Consider the following 16,290-nt stretch of genomic DNA (forward strand, 5'->3'; position numbering starts at 1 on the left):
TATCTAGAAATAAATACGATTTACTAAGAGAGAGCGTGTTAATAATACTTATTAATGGCGTATCTAACACATATGATTAATTCATTCAATTGAATCGATTGCCACTTGACTATTGGCTAACAATTCCAAAATAGACGACAAAACCGATGAGCTCACTTCGCCAGTTCTTCTCAGGTTATAGTATTTTTTATCGGAACCGTTCGAAGATTTTTTAATTTGACTGTAATTTAGTTATGATATATTTATCTTCCCCCGTGATATGCTATATTTAAGTGTTATTATATACGTTAAGTTCGTAGCACTTACTATCAAAGTGCTGCGCCTGTTCCATAAGGAATTGCGAGCCTTGCTCCCATTGCCGCTCCAGCAACTGGTCGAGGCTCTGTGCACTGGACGTCCCGCGTATTCCACTTGTACTTGTGCTCTGTATACAAAATTTTGTGCGACATACGAACAACAAAGTATAACAAAGCACATGAAATGTGTTCCCTGTTGTTAAAGGCGAATCACTTCGAATGTTACATAAATCAGTTGTTAATTTTAAGTGATAAATTGATCGAGTAACTATTTCCATAAATAAATAGTGCTTGTTCGGAATGGGAACCCGAATTTTGCTATAAAGCTACATCTCTATTCCCTCCATTAACTTCGAATTTTACATCTTCTAATTTCATTTATAAAATTTTCCGAAAGCGAAAAGACGAAATGTAATTAATATCTTATGTGCCTTATATATCTTGACGAATATGTTTGATCAGCGTGATAAAAAACCGTCTACACTTGTAATAACGATTTAAAATTTACTTTAAAAAAAAAAACAAACAAATAAGTAGAAATGATACAAGACACGTGAATATCTATATAGATATCTTCTTAGTGGTAGGGCTTAACATGTACTACCGCCAAACAGCAATACTTGGTTTGAAGATGGGACATAACATCATAGTTATTATATAAAACACTAAATATTATGTATTAAATATTAGACATAATGGAATCAATTGTTATTAAAAATCCAAAAACTAAGAAAGAAAGAAATGATTGAGATATGGTAGAGTAGAGGCTTACCTTCGTAAAAAATATATTTAAAGGCATTTTTAATAATAAATATTAACATCTACTGCGTGGGGCACATGCGTAACTCACTGGTGTAGCCTTGTTGATGAGCGGCGGCGGTACGAGCACGTCAGGTCCGCCGGACGCGTTGGAACCCACTGCATGTGCGGCTAGCTCTGCGCTTAGTTGTTCCTGCAGGCGCTGTGCAGCGCCACTCTCCGGGTTCAGCTCGTTGCCCAGCATGTGGGGAGCTGTGCAGCTGGCGCCGACTCTGCGAAACGAGTAACAATAATCACATTGATGATGACTGAATCGTTGCTCTAGTATCTTGATATGTGGCTGCAGATTCCGAGGTCCAGGATTCAAAACCCAGGTTAGGCCATTATTTTTGGGTCTTTCTATCGGAAAAGTCTCAGTAACAGCCCGGAATCTGGAAGTTGGAAGCGTGTACACTGCCGGGCTTCGGAAAGCTCGTTAAGCCGTTGGTCCTGCGACTGAACTCTTTCCGGCCGTTTCGGATTTGCTGTCACGCCTGTGTTTGCGCACACACTTGTGCACTACAATTCCAAAGTCCTGCGCAGCTGGCCGGGCTCCTTTGAGATCGGGCGCCGCGATCGAAATCGGTCAGGACATTCGTTATTATTGTTTTATTGTCTAATTAAATTAAAAATTTCATTAATATAAAATGTATGTTCATTAATATAAGTTTGTCTGCCAAATATGTTTGAGAGTTTTGCCCAAACGAGCTTGATCTGTACGTAAATTAAAGTCCTCGTGTGAACGGTATTTCGATTTTAGCTGTTCCATATTTCTTATTGTTTTTATAATTAAAATGGTGAAAAAGAGTAACTACACAGATCCTTGCCGGTTCTTCTCGATGGAATCTATATTCCTAACCAGTGATTTACATTTAATTCAATAATGTTGCATGTTGATTAAATAAACAATATTATGATACATTGTTAAAAATTAAATTCTCATTAAACTCGGCTCTCACAATCCACCGAGATTTCAAACTCGCTTGACTTACTATACTGAATGATAACTTTAAACAATACGATACAATTTGGTGATAGGGTTTCTTGGTGGTAGGGCTTTGTGCAAGCCCGTCTAGGTAGGTACCACCCGCTCATCAGATATTCTACCGCCAAACAGCAGTACTCAGTATTGTTGTGTTCCGGTTTGAAGGGTAACTACATGCACAAGGGACATAACATCTTAGTTCCCAAGGTTGGTGGCGCATTGGTGACGTAAGGAATGGTTAATATTTCTTATAGCGCCATTGCCCTTGTCTATCGGCGGTGGTGACCACTTACCATCGGGTGGTACATTGGCTCGTCCGCCTACCGATATAACAAGCAATCGCCTTGACTTTTATAACACCAAAAAAAAAAATATAACATGAATCTGTACAACACGTTGGCTCAGCAATGGGTCAGTGCTCATGTCCTAGCCTCTAATGCACAGAAGTTATTTTTAATTGATTAATTTTTATTTATTGAATATTTTTCGCCATATGATCCTTCATGTTTCTTATGACGCCATTTTAACAAAGTGGTGCAGAAATGTTCCAGTCCAATGAAATTTAAAAAACAAAAGTCATTAAGATTAAATATTGAAAGCTACGAAGGTCTTTAAAATATGTAAAATAAGCATAATATTACGCAATAACGTGATTGTGAAAAAAATTATTCAATAAATATTATACCGCTAAACATCAATTGTCAATTGTCAGTGAGTGAGTGACTGTGTGAGATACTGACTCACGGTCTGTGTAAATGCTACACTGTCACTCACCGTTCGATCAGAAAACACAGTAAAATAAAGTCGTTGATCCCCTGGCGGTGAATTCCCAGTGTAAGGCTAGCTTCTCCTACGTGATGCATTCGCTCGCCTGTATTTTCATTTACATTGTATTTGATTAAGATAAGGCCATACCTTAGGTAGGTTAGTAGGCATTCTACGTTACCTCACGTTACCTACTCGAATCCCGTTTTAATGCATTTCTGAAAGGATCAAATCTCTAATAAGATCAAAAGATTATTTCGTGTACTTTTATTGGTTAGTTGTAAGTTCTATTCCGTCTTGTTCTGTTGTTTCAGGTCAACATATAGTTGTGGAAACGATCATCAAAGCCAGATTCGTAAATTTGAATAATATCACTGATATATCATTGGCATTAACCGACTATCGAGTGTTGAGTATTTAGTAAGTTAGTAGACTTTGCATTTTATCCTTACTCACTGACTTAGTATTTTTATCTCAGTACAAAGGCGATACAGGACCGTCGGGCGCAGCCTTCTAAAAAGAAACTAAGCTGGTTGCACGTTGGCAGGGTCGTGTGGGTAGGTATCAGCGCTCATTCTACCGTCAAATATCAATGTTCTGTATTTTTGTGTTCACGTTTGTAGGGGGGATGAGCCAGTGTAATTACAGACAAGGAAAATAACACAGAACAAAACAGTGATTATTTTTAAAAAAATCGCAAATGCCATAATAAATATTTTTCAATTCACAGTTATGAAGGCAAGGAATTGGATACATGTTGGAGATCAACAAACAAAACGCTGCGCTTGCTGTATTCATTCGTCGATTTACGAAAAAACGCTTTATATAAATATTAAAAGATCACTCACTTGTTTTCAAGCTTGGGTTTCAGCGGACGCTCCGAACCTAGAAAATAAACATAATATCACAATATGCAAGACAGCACGCTATATATATATACTGTCGAACGGTTCCTGTTATTGGCGGTTATTTCATAATATATATAGTCGATGGGCTTCCAAAGACGACATGTCCGAAACATTCGCAGTGTTATCACATTGTAATCAATTTGGAAGTGAGTCTATTCAGCTGCTTGACCAACTGAAGTAGCCAAGTATGAACATAGGAACCGGTCGAGGAGTACGAATAGGAATTTTACGTACTGGGCGAGCTGGGCGGCGAGTCTTTGATTAATTCTTGATATATCGGAGGCGGCGTCGGTTGCGGAGGACGTCGTACACTTGCGAGATTTTGAGCTGTGGCTGTTTCTATAAAAACAAGTGACAGGAGCAAATAAACTTACAACTACGAACAACATCTATAACCCTTTACGAGGACCTCGTAAAACTAAAAACATTGACCACATTTAACGGGACATCACAAAAAGAAAAGAAAAACGTAAAGACGTGTCTTTGACTTCGAATTCGTTAAGGTGGTAATATTAAAACTCCGTATGCTGCACATACAGCATACGGGTTCAACCACCACGGTACACTATATCCACGCTATTGCGTCATATCCATATACAACAATACACAAATACTAACATACAACACATATAATTCCGCGCAGTGAGATCTAGATCGGCATAAAAACAGTAATTCGGGTAATACATCAAAACATCGAATTCCAAAACATCTATACCCAAACAAAGGTGTCCCAGCACCGACTGTTTATGTATACTCACGCATAGTTGGCACCGAGTTGGCCATGGAGACCACGGAGGTGGCCATAGCCGCGCGCTTCTTGTTCCTGATGCCCGCTGGCGGCATTTGTCCCAAGTTAACGCCAACGCTGGCATCTTTACTCGACCCGGCCATGCCGCTTACGCTGTAGACAATTAGGGTAAACATTTATGTATAATTCAAACCTGACTCGTAATAGATCTCGCTTAGCCAAATCTAAGAAGATTAATAAAATGCACAGACAGCTTCGTCCTTTTCATGACATTCTCTTCAACTGGCCGAAATCGTCTCGTCAACGAGACGAACTTAACCAAAAGACCCAATGACGAAACAAAAGACAATTTACTTACGGGGAATTACAGCCACGTGAGCAACGTGCCGGGTAAGTAAAAAAAAGCAACTTCATCCGAAGAAATTCGGTAGCACCCCCGCCACTTAGAATTATGTGATGTCCGAGATTTAAAAAATAGAAGTTACAAAACGAGTTATATTTGATCGGTCGGCCATTTTGAATGTATAGCAAAGTTGATTATACTTAAAATTAAATATTGTTACCAACAACCTGGGGGTAAACCTAATTTATTCCACTGTGTAAGATATTAAAAATATCGTTGACATATCAAAAAGCTTAGAGCATCATAGTTAATTAATAACAATTTGTAAGACTATAAGCGTTCCGCCCGACTGTTTGTGCATAGTTAAACACCCGTGTATAATTTATTTTAGGTAGTCGTAGTATTCGGTGTGGTCATGTGTCATCTTACAAATAATTCGCAAATAATATATATATATATTTTAATCACTTTATTTACGTATATGAAACACAATCTCATTGTCAGCACATCGCGCTGAAAATTACTGGTAAAATTATCTTTTTACTTAAACGGCAATTCTCGGCATCGCATTTGGTGCAACATTAAAAAGAAGTTAGCTGTATTATTATTTTTTAACAATCACATCGAATGTTTTATTTCGCAAATTTTTTGTTTATTTTTTTTTTCTTAATTAGTATTAGGATGGGATGGTATGAGGCATGATTACTATTTCTTGCTGCGCCAATGACCTTGTGGTGGTGGACACTTACCATCAGGTGGTACATTTGCCCGTCCTCTATTATAAAAAAGATACGATCACTATCCTTCTATATTCATATACTCCTGTATCAATATAATAAGTAAATGCTCGCTTACTTTATAAATTTGAAAGTAACTCTGTCTGTTACCTCTTCACGCTCAAGACGCTGAACCGATTTAGATGAAATTTGATATGGATATAGTTCTGTCCCGGTGAAGGACTTAGGCTATTATATAACTGTCCCCTCAAGCCGGCAAAGTGGGGGTTGACGCTTGTGTGCTGCAGATAAAGTTAAAATAAATTTAGCGTGCGTAAAGCCGCAGGTTCCGCTAGTCTGGTATAAAGTAAATCATTGATACTCTATCACATGCACTTACGCTTGTAATCGAATACGACCCAATCAAATTAACTTACTGCTTAATAAGCAACGATTGTAATCTGACACAGGTGACCAACAATCGTCGTTTTTTTATTTGAAACGTCAACTAATCATAAGCGAAATATAAATTATACGTGGAACATTTAAAATGTATATGGTCGCAATTTTTATGATTTAAAACAATGTGTTATTACTTAAAATGCAACAACATTTCTACAGTAAGACAATGTTCTTTCCTTAATTCCTCATAGCTGGCAACACTAATTAGGTAAGTGTACCACAAAACTTTATTGTTCGAAATTACCGACATATTATTAAATGTAATATATTCATGATACCGTCAAAAGTGAGTTTAATTTAAAGGTACAAGGAAATAAAAATAATTAAATTTTAAAACGAACGAAGGGTCTTCCTGCTTGGCCTTATGGCCGAGCCGGGTACGGGCATCGAGGCTTGCCTCCTAACCCGGGCATGTTCTCTGCGGTAGCACGCAGCTACCGCGTCATGCAATTCTGACCCGATGGGTCAGGGTCCTATGGACCCAGTGGTATGTCCAAATTTTAAATCAGTTCGTTCGTAAAGTTACCGTAATCGCCCACACGCTGGCGCTGTTCGAAGTGTTCCGACGGATCTGAGATTTCAATACATCCTATGCCTGTAATTACACCATACACAACCTAACCTTACTAACTAAGTATCGATTGATGTACGTACCGTATTCAATACTACATATTCGAATGTATTTTAAAATTACGAACATTAGTAGTCATTTTTATTTGCTGGACATACAACATTACCTGTCAATCCATTAATCTATTGTTAGTCGTACAAGATTGAGACTGTTGCGTTTTCATTGACTTATTTTCTACGTAAAGTACAATTTAAATAAGTGGTATTATATTTTACATAAAATTTCCTTTGAATTGTTGTTACATGACACAACTATCTCTAGCAAACAACGAAGTGTAATTACGGGTAAAAGAAACAGGTCCCACGGTGCGTAGCGCGGGGCTAATGTATTGGTTACGTAATTATTGTGACCCTGTCTCAGAACAATAACTACGGGTGTCGAAGGAGGAATATTTAACTTTGCAATCATTTTTAACTATGATACTCTTCGACATGACACGGACACATCTGTGTCTTTAACACAAACCAATAAAGATACGAAATGTACCTGAAAATATAATAATAAATATACTTTTCGCTTTAGTGACGTATTAAATTTGATAAAAATAAAAGCATACAATCGCATTGTAACATTTTCAGCAATTTAAAATATAGTTGACAATAGAAGAACGCCGTTCGACGTTTTTAGTCGAACAAATAAGCTACTACTGATATTGATAAAATTATATTAAAATCCCTAATAATCTGAATGACACGGTGTCCGCTTATGTAAATGAAATAAATGCTAATATCATGTTGCCGCTATTTATTAACGTCGCTGTTGCATTTCGCAAAAAAAAAAACACGCAATAATATGACTCATATTCTATCAAGAATATATAATTACATTATTACGAACATATTCAAAAGCCCAATTCGCTTATGTCTATCTTAAGATTTCACAGGCAAAGTTTCATAATTATTGTTGTGATAAAACATGATAAACAAATTATACGGACCCAAAGAGAATCAACAAATTAACTTGAATTGTTGTTCAAAGAAAAATGTAATTTAATGCACTCATTATAACGGCAATTGAGTTTTCTTAGAAGACGATTATGTTATCAATTAGTAATCATAACTTACTGTATATTATAGTCTGCATAAGTAACATAGTCGCATCGCAATCAGCGATCAGAGAACGTCGATTTTAAGGACGTCATCTCAATATTTCGTCACCAAATAATTTACATACAGAGGCAATATTCACTTCAAAATTTTGCGCAAAGCATCGCAGCCAAAGACTTTCACATTAAAAGTACTGTCGCCAACAGCAGCGTTAACATTATTTCACACATGAATCGCCAGCGCGTTGAGTAAATTATAGGTATACCGACATCGAGCAAATTAGTTTCATCGTTAACAACCCTTCATTACCGTCGCTCTATGTGTCAAGGTCATAGAAAATTGTTTTCTTTTTCTGAGTGATGCGTCATTAGGAATAATTAGCTTTCTAGTAGAATTAATAATAAGTAATATACAATAGTCAGAGGATTTGTATCAAGCATTGAGTTAGGGTAAAGTTGGGGGGGGGTAGTCGTATGGCATGGAATGGACACATCCGACGAAACTGCACATATGTACATAGTTTCTTTTATCAATTGTAATAAAAAAAAATTAAGTAACATATTAAGTTTTAAATAAGTATACTAACCCAGGTTTGCTCGGGTCCTGCATCTCGTACGATACGTTCAAGCCTCCCCAGGCTCCGCGACCGGAGACTCCGTGCGGGGAATGTCCAGACACGGTGGGTTCCATGGCAGCCTGGTAAGTTTACAAACACCGTGAGTTACTTAATTGTAACCATTACTTAAGATGACTATAGTTTATGCTAGGCAGGTAAGGTCTCAAGGAAACTTAATCATTAACGGTATTTTAGTGTGCAGATGTTAGTGTGTTGGATAAAGTGTCGATTAGATCAAACGGCATACACTTGTATAAGGATAATATTTTCATTTGTAATGTATTTACACCAACAATATTCGAATAAGCCTCTAATTATAGCAATATTTAATGTAGTAGGCACCTTACATAAGTAAATTAAACGAGAACACGTGTGATTTAATTATTAATTTATAATTAATTTAATTACAGCAATATATATTAGACGGATGAGAATATATTTTAAACCTATTTGAAACGATATCGGCAATTCGAATTAGCGCTAATCGTTAATCGTTGCGAGTCTATTGTCTATGAATCGTTTACACTTTTGTTAGTAAGATCATAATAATATATATAATACGAATCCTAATGAACATATTCAAGGAAAATTAATTAAATAATTTACCCGTTATAATATCAATCGCTTTATTTAAAATGACTAGTGTGGTCATAACGATATCAACAGAATAATAAGTATAATAATTCGATATACAATTAACATTATTTTTTCAATTCGATTCAACGGAATTTCGTTAAGTTAGTCCGACGATATCTTCGCACAGCATTGGCGGAATAATAATACAAAACAGAGTGATTATAATAATGGAAATTGCGTGATATTAATGTGTCATCATTACAAAGGAGGAAATAGGAAAACATTTAATACACAATCAAGCAATTCGCAATAACATACGACCGCTTATTTCCAAGTGTCAGAACGTAGTAAAAAAAAAAAATTGTTTATATACGTCCAGTCGACACGTGTGCGTTTCTAGGATAAAGCGATTGCAAGCTACCGAAAATATTCAACTTCAGTCGTCATTATCTATCACAAATCGTACGCGCTGTTACAATTGATAATGAACTAATCGCCACTCACCATTTCACAGTATCCAGGTGATAACGAAGCTACTGATAATAAGGGCGTTCTACGTGGACCGTATTTAATTGTCATTTGATTATCACGCACATGATGTCAAGTGTAATTTTTAAACCACTGGGTGGCAGATGTTGCCGAAACCGACGTTGTGGCGAGACTGAGTGAATTGACTATGAATGGCGGATAGGCACATGGGATCCTGCGCGTGCGCAGGTAGCGAAGGGGATGGGGATGGGGCAGGTAAATCGCAATGTTTGCCTTAGCCTGGGGTGACTGATAACGTCAGTTTCTCAGAACGGTTAACGTTACATTTTATAGTTGTTGTGGAGATTATATGGTCGTTTTGTTTTAAAACTAAGCTTACGTATTTATTGCAAATGTTTTTTTTTTTTTAATATTTTTAATAATAATGATAAAACATTTACAATATGAACGACTATCCATTCATTTAATGTTTTAACAACACTAAGCTGCGTTAACTCATTCTTTTATGATGCAATAAATAAATATACAATTAAAATTTTAAAAGTTTCACTTTTAGTTCAAAAACGCATTGCATTTTTTATCAGAATTTACAAAGTTGTGCCAAAATATCGTCACGAAGTAAATCGAACGACTTTTAAGTACATATCAACAGTGAGGCCGTTATTTTTAGAAACATTCGCGACCTGCACATGTTCCTTATAAATTTGATGTGATGGATTTTTAAACTTCAAAACCAAAATGTCAAATGTAACATTAATTGTTAACACTAACTATATACAGGTATACATTTTTGAAAACAAATCGTCGTAGCAGTAATGTGCGTTTAGTGATATGTTATAACTTGTGTGTGTGCGTGTTTGTGTGTGTGATCTTAATTGTCTATAATCAGATTCACTTTCAGACGTCTGCATTTTTTTTTTTTGTTAAATATATAACTCTGGTATTGTTAATGAAAATATTGTAGTCAGCATATCTTATTCTATTCAGTGTAAATTCAATATTTAATACTCATAACAGTCACTAAAACGTGCATGTTACTTACTAAAAACAAAAAATTACAAAACTCAGTTTTTATAGTCGGATTCGAATTTGCGACTGTTAAGAACATGACGTACAATCACGTCTCGATATTTCCATGTGACATTGATTTAATTAATATTTTATAACAATCGAAATTAAAAGTGTCTGATTCACCCTCATGACCTAGTACGTTACACAAAATAATATATTAAATATGTACCTGTTTGTGAAGCTGATGAAATATATGCGACGAAGCAACGGCCATATCCTGGGGCTGGTGCATCTATAAAACACAAGACGTTAAAATAAGTAATTATACAGTTACTCATAAACGACACCAGTCACATAAGCATACTTTCTCTTTCTAGCTTACATCCGACCGCTCATGTTAGACAGGGACGCTATAGTAAAACATCCGTAAACAGGCACAAGGAGACATCGCATCTTAGCACCCAAGGTTGGTGCCGTATGCCGATGTCAATGTGTCTTAGAGCGCCAATGTCCATGGACGGTGGTGAGCACTTACCATCGGGTGGCCCATACGCCCGTCCATATTATAAATAAAAATATATGATTATATCGTACGTAAATCTCATTTATTTACCGCGTAATGTCCGTCATAGACCAGAGGTGGGTAGATTCGACATGTGTGATACGAACCCCTACCGCAAATGAAGTATGCATGTCCTATTAAGTAAACCACATCCGTGGTTATTATTAAAATTGTAAAAGCTCATTGTTGAATAAGATTTCTTGGGATTGAAAAATTACTTAAATTATACATAACAATGCCTTTTACGACTCATTACTTTATTAATATACATACGTTGTTAAGCTTTTTTATATACGATTTATATAACTATTGAAAGTATTGTCTGTCTGTATAGACAGCTGCCCTGTCTCAACTGATATATGAATATTCAATTCAAACTTATTTATTACAAAAACATATGTTAATACGCCATAATCGCTCTTAAGTTTTCTGATAATTCTTAACCTTGTGCTAAATTTTCATTACGTAAGAACCTTCGACAAAGTTTTAGCAAAACTTAGAAATAAAGTTGAATGAAAACGTCAAATGTCGTTTTCAAATTATTACGTGACATCGGGTTAATATTTATATATATGGATGAATTTAACTTCATTCGTAACTCGCAGAAGTGAAGTACATACTTTGTTGTAGTTTTTTTTATAATAATTCAAGTTGCTTAATTACGTCACCAAATTAAATTTTCTCTTATTACAGTCAGCTTATTCGTGTGGCAGTTGTTAATTTATTTCATCTTTCTCTCTCGCCATCTGACATTTTAGGATATTATCATTATGACGTCACTGAAATAGTGGTCACGTGGCACCTATAGTTGCCAAACGAATGAATTATACGTTTTTTATGACATATAAATTTATTATTCATTATAAAAATACCCAATGTCACGAAGATATCCCGTACAATCCGTTTTAGAATAATTTAAAAAATGTATCGATATTCAGCGCCAACATGCGGAGTCGCGGACGACAACCAATTGTGAATTAACGAAGAGTTACTTTAGCCGAGCGATAATTTTGTTTTAATGATAGTATAGAATAAACGAATCTATGTTTAACTAGTTGTCGCGCGCGGCTTTGCGTCCGGCGTTTTAGGTGTTGGTCGTCTGGTGTTAGGTATAAAGTCTATATCCCTCCTCGGAGTTCGTTCGTTCGTTGGCATGTTCGTGGAAGAGCAACAAACAGACAGACTTACTTTCCCATCTATGTTATTAGTATATATAATTGAGTACATTATTGCTCATAAGTTGTAATACAATGAACATTAGCGTAAACGTAGTAAACATTACGCTGTGTCTAATGTGTCTGTGGTAGCTTTACAATTTGATCGCATAAAATGACGCTTCCAGTTTTCTCAAAGGTTTATTTCTTATGAAATCATTTCAAACTATATGCATTCTTTATAACGTATGATTCAGACATGCGTTTACACTACGGATGTACGCCTGTTGAGCTCTTGTTTCAGCAGATTTTATCATCAGGCATAACTTTACATGCTTCGGGACCAGTATCACACATCTGACGCACCCACTTGCTTCTTAAGTTTAGTTTAGACCAGCTTATGGAAATTCACGTCTTATTACATATGCAACAAGTCCCAGTTTTGTTAGCAGCAACGAGGGTCCTTATGGAAAAAAACCACGATTGCACTTTATAAAACTTAATTTATTCTAAGTAATCAAGTTATAATTTAACCGACTACATTCAGGGACACCGAACAGCTCGACGTGTCCGCGAGTAGCTGGTTTAAGCTAACGGGACAAAGAGGAATGTCGTACAAAAGGATACAAATATCGAAGGGGGAATATGGGATGCATAACTGGATTTCGGTAAATGAGAATTAACTACTTCACAAATCTATATACACAAAATATATATTTATTTTTTATTTGTATCGTGTTCGTACACGAGGGATTCTTTATTTGTCAATTTACTTTAGCAAATTAGGGTTCGTATCAAGGCCTTATATGGGTTAAATCACGGGAGCCGAGTCTATCTTGTGCCTGTAATTATACTGACTCAACAACCTTTCAAAGCGGAACACCGCAATACAAAAACAAGTGTTTGGCGGAAGAACGTACTAATAGGTGGGTGGTACCCATCCAGGCATATACCGGCAATTTGTAATGACTGGCAGACCGTTTAGACGAAACTCAAAGTGACTTATTTAAAGGTATGTATGAGAGCCGAGATGGCCCAGTGGTTAGAACGCGTGCATCTTAACCGATGATTTCGGGTTCAAACCCAGGCAGGCACCACTGAATTTACATGTGCTTAATTTGTTTATAATTCATCTCGTGCTCGGCGGTGAAGGAAAACATCGCGAGGAAACCTGCATGTGTCTAATTTCAACGAAATTCTGCAACATGTGTATTCCACCAACCCGCATTGGAGCAGCGTGGTGGAATATGCTCCATACCTTCTCCTCAACGGGAGAGGAGGCCTTAGCCCAGCAGTGGGAAATTTACAGGCTGATTATGTTTATGTTTATATGTAGAGATCGTGGCACGTGGGGAGGGGACAGTTGTCGTGGGTCCTATCCTTATAAAGGAGCATCGTGTGCTCCACGTCATGCAACTTAAGTATATATTACGTTGTAAACTGTTAGTGAAGCTTTATGAATTTTAAATGAAGCTCTGCTTAGCGTTTTCTAATTTCATTGTTATTTTATTGTTAGTAATGAAAGCATATTCGGATGTACGCGTAACTTTCGTTCACTTTGTGTTACGTTACGAGTAGGTAAACACAGGATTGATTATTTAATTATATTACTGATTAGGTTTTTAATTGGTCTGCATCAAGGTACGGTACAACTCACATTAACCTTCGCAATTATTATATTTGTTAAAAAAGTGCTAGTTCAGAACTATAAGTGTTTTCACTGAACACAAAATGTGGACACTGATTTTTTTTTTATTTTTTTTTCTATTAATAAACAATATTCTTGCAATCGTAAAAAATCCGGAGATTATATTTTTAATTCGGTTTTTCGTTTGCATCATCTCATCTACCGCGTGCAGTAGTTCCGCGTACAACCGTCTATAGCGTATATGAACCTGCGCGTGCGCGTGCGAGAGCGCGTGCGCGTGCGCGGTGAGGTTGAGCCCGTGGCTGGCGGACGGCAGCGGCACGGACACCAGCAGCGAAGCGGGCCCCTCGCGCTCCTTACCGCACCCCTATGACACCCGCGCATTAGTCAGCCTACCCACTTACACCCTATTTGACTTTTAAATCTTACCATATAAACAACATGTTTCATTATTTAACTGATCACTATATCGGAATATAAAAATACATATGAACAGTAAAAAAAAAGTAATTCGTTTGCAAAATAGGACATCCGGTGAGGATATCAGGTACGTGTGCAAGAAAATTATCCAGATAAAACACGATGTGGCCGAATGGTACTCCTTGAACCTAAGTAAATCCCACAACGGATATTGTATTTTACTACAAGACAAACACACTCTGTTCTTCGTTTAAACATTTCCCACACAAAGAAACTATATATCATAAACATAAAATAATATATATATGGGATTTCTGAAATGAATTTTGATCTTAAGAATCGAACTAAAAGTTCAAAGTTACTTTTTCTTAACCATTCATATTTAAACACATTTTATGAGAAATTAACGTATTAAAGTTTATTTACTCGAATAAAATTAAAATGAATTAGACGAAAACACAATCACAAACACAGATTTGAAGTAGGCTAGATTAAGACCTTATGATTAGGTATCTAATCTAGCCACCTATCCAAGCGTGTCTGGAGTAGGTATCTCTCGACTGGGCGCACAGTAAGCGGCAGGTTGTGTTCGTTCACACCACTTTTGCGCCTCCGGAAGTGAATACAGCTGTACTTTTGTTACGCTAAGATTATATCGACGCACCAAAAGTATATTAACAAGAAATATATTTCATTCGTCCTAATATCAAATGACATGATTTTAAAAATAACACTGTATAATATAAATTTTATTTATTAATAAACTCGCGATCCGCCCCGGCTTCGCGCGGGTGCAATGCTGATACTAAATATACCTACTACAAAATGTCTTTGTATACAACGTTCATAGTTTTTCAGTCATTAGACAATACAAACCGCTAAGTCCCTGAATTTTAAATCTGTAATATCTTCGAAAATATTCATTTAAATTTCATGCTGTAAAGGGCTATATTGATTTATATTAAATGCACAATGTATTTAATTGGATAAGGATTAACGCTGTATTGCTTAAAATCCCTTCGCAAATAAGCCATTATTTCTCGTAAAAAGTAAAGGATAAAAAATGGATATTGTGGGCTATTTCTAGGAGATAGATATATACCATCGCGGACATTTTTGAAGACCTTTTTAAGGTGTACAATACTGAAGTAAATATTTCGATCTATCTCGTAGGGTTCGGCCAGCGTTCGCAATGTAAGCGCAAAAAAATGTGTTTATTTACGACGTCACATTAGAAACATCTAAAATTATCAGTGCATCTCTATTAAACTGTGCATGTATTATATATATAAACCTTCCTCCTGAATCACTCTATCTATTAAAATAAACCGCATCAAAATCCGTTGCGTAATTTTAAGATCTAAGCCTACACAGGGACAGACAGACAGCGGTAAACGACTCTGTTTTATACTGTGTAACGAACTAAAACCTAATGTAACGGTATTCTACATCCGTAAAGACACGCTCGATTTTCATACTATTTCATAAATTGCGGTACTTAGCCCACTCCAAATCTGTGATCACAGACGATACATACTTTGATTTTATGATATGATCCATAACTCAAAAAAAAAACTGTTTTTTTTTTTTTTACAAAAGCCTCAAGCGCCTCCGATATCGTCAAGCGTATAAATAACACATGCTCTTTATTGCTATGAAGCATTATTAAAAGCACAACTCTCGAACTCAGCTCGAAGCCACACAAAGATAAGGGATGAAAAAAATCATAACTGAAAAATTAATAACGATCATGTTCGTAAATATTATTTATCATTAAGTTTCTCTGTATATATCTCAACATGATCAAATGAAACTTCATTTGATCATTTATTTATATGGTAACACTAGAAAATTATGTCACAACATTAGTTAGCACAGATTCGAATAATTCCTGTAACAGGGTTTTGGTGTTGGTATTAAAAAATCGGGATATAAATTTCAAGCATTCTTCTATATTGTAAAAATCTATCATGCCGTAAACAATGTGAATATTCACCTGCGGCTGGGACGGCGACCTGATGTTGGTGATCTGGTTCAAGCCGCTCGGGCCGGGCATGGGGCTCGGGAGGTGCCTGAGGAGGGCGCTTCGTATAAGAACTACTGTAGCAAATATTAT

At 36.3% G+C, this 16,290-nt stretch overlaps 1 protein-coding gene across 7 annotated transcripts in view; it reads right to left on the reverse strand.

Moving 5' to 3' along the window:
• The window catches only part of LOC113404116 (protein AF-10-like), a 39,148-nt gene that overhangs the window by 7,542 nt on the left and 15,316 nt on the right, over nucleotides 1-16,290 (reverse strand). For 6 of the 7 annotated variants that reach the window (XM_064220346.1, XM_064220345.1, XM_064220343.1 and 3 more), the window contains 9 exons: nucleotides 16,171-16,246; nucleotides 14,002-14,121; nucleotides 10,620-10,682; nucleotides 8,285-8,394; nucleotides 4,511-4,653; nucleotides 3,987-4,091; nucleotides 3,693-3,729; nucleotides 1,147-1,327; nucleotides 307-424 (listed from right to left, as the gene is read on the reverse strand). In XM_064220346.1, the coding sequence (XP_064076416.1) occupies nucleotides 307-424; nucleotides 1,147-1,327; nucleotides 3,693-3,729; nucleotides 3,987-4,091; nucleotides 4,511-4,653; nucleotides 8,285-8,394; nucleotides 10,620-10,682; nucleotides 14,002-14,121; nucleotides 16,171-16,246 (953 nt within the window). The remainder of the gene's footprint in view (nucleotides 1-306; nucleotides 425-1,146; nucleotides 1,328-3,692; nucleotides 3,730-3,986; nucleotides 4,092-4,510; nucleotides 4,654-8,284; nucleotides 8,395-10,619; nucleotides 10,683-14,001; nucleotides 14,122-16,170; nucleotides 16,247-16,290) is intronic. The other variant, XM_064220344.1, reaches the window with a different exon arrangement.

This window comes from Vanessa tameamea, chromosome Z, assembly GCF_037043105.1.
Source record: "Vanessa tameamea isolate UH-Manoa-2023 chromosome Z, ilVanTame1 primary haplotype, whole genome shotgun sequence".
NCBI classification, from domain to species: domain Eukaryota; kingdom Metazoa; phylum Arthropoda; class Insecta; order Lepidoptera; family Nymphalidae; genus Vanessa; species Vanessa tameamea.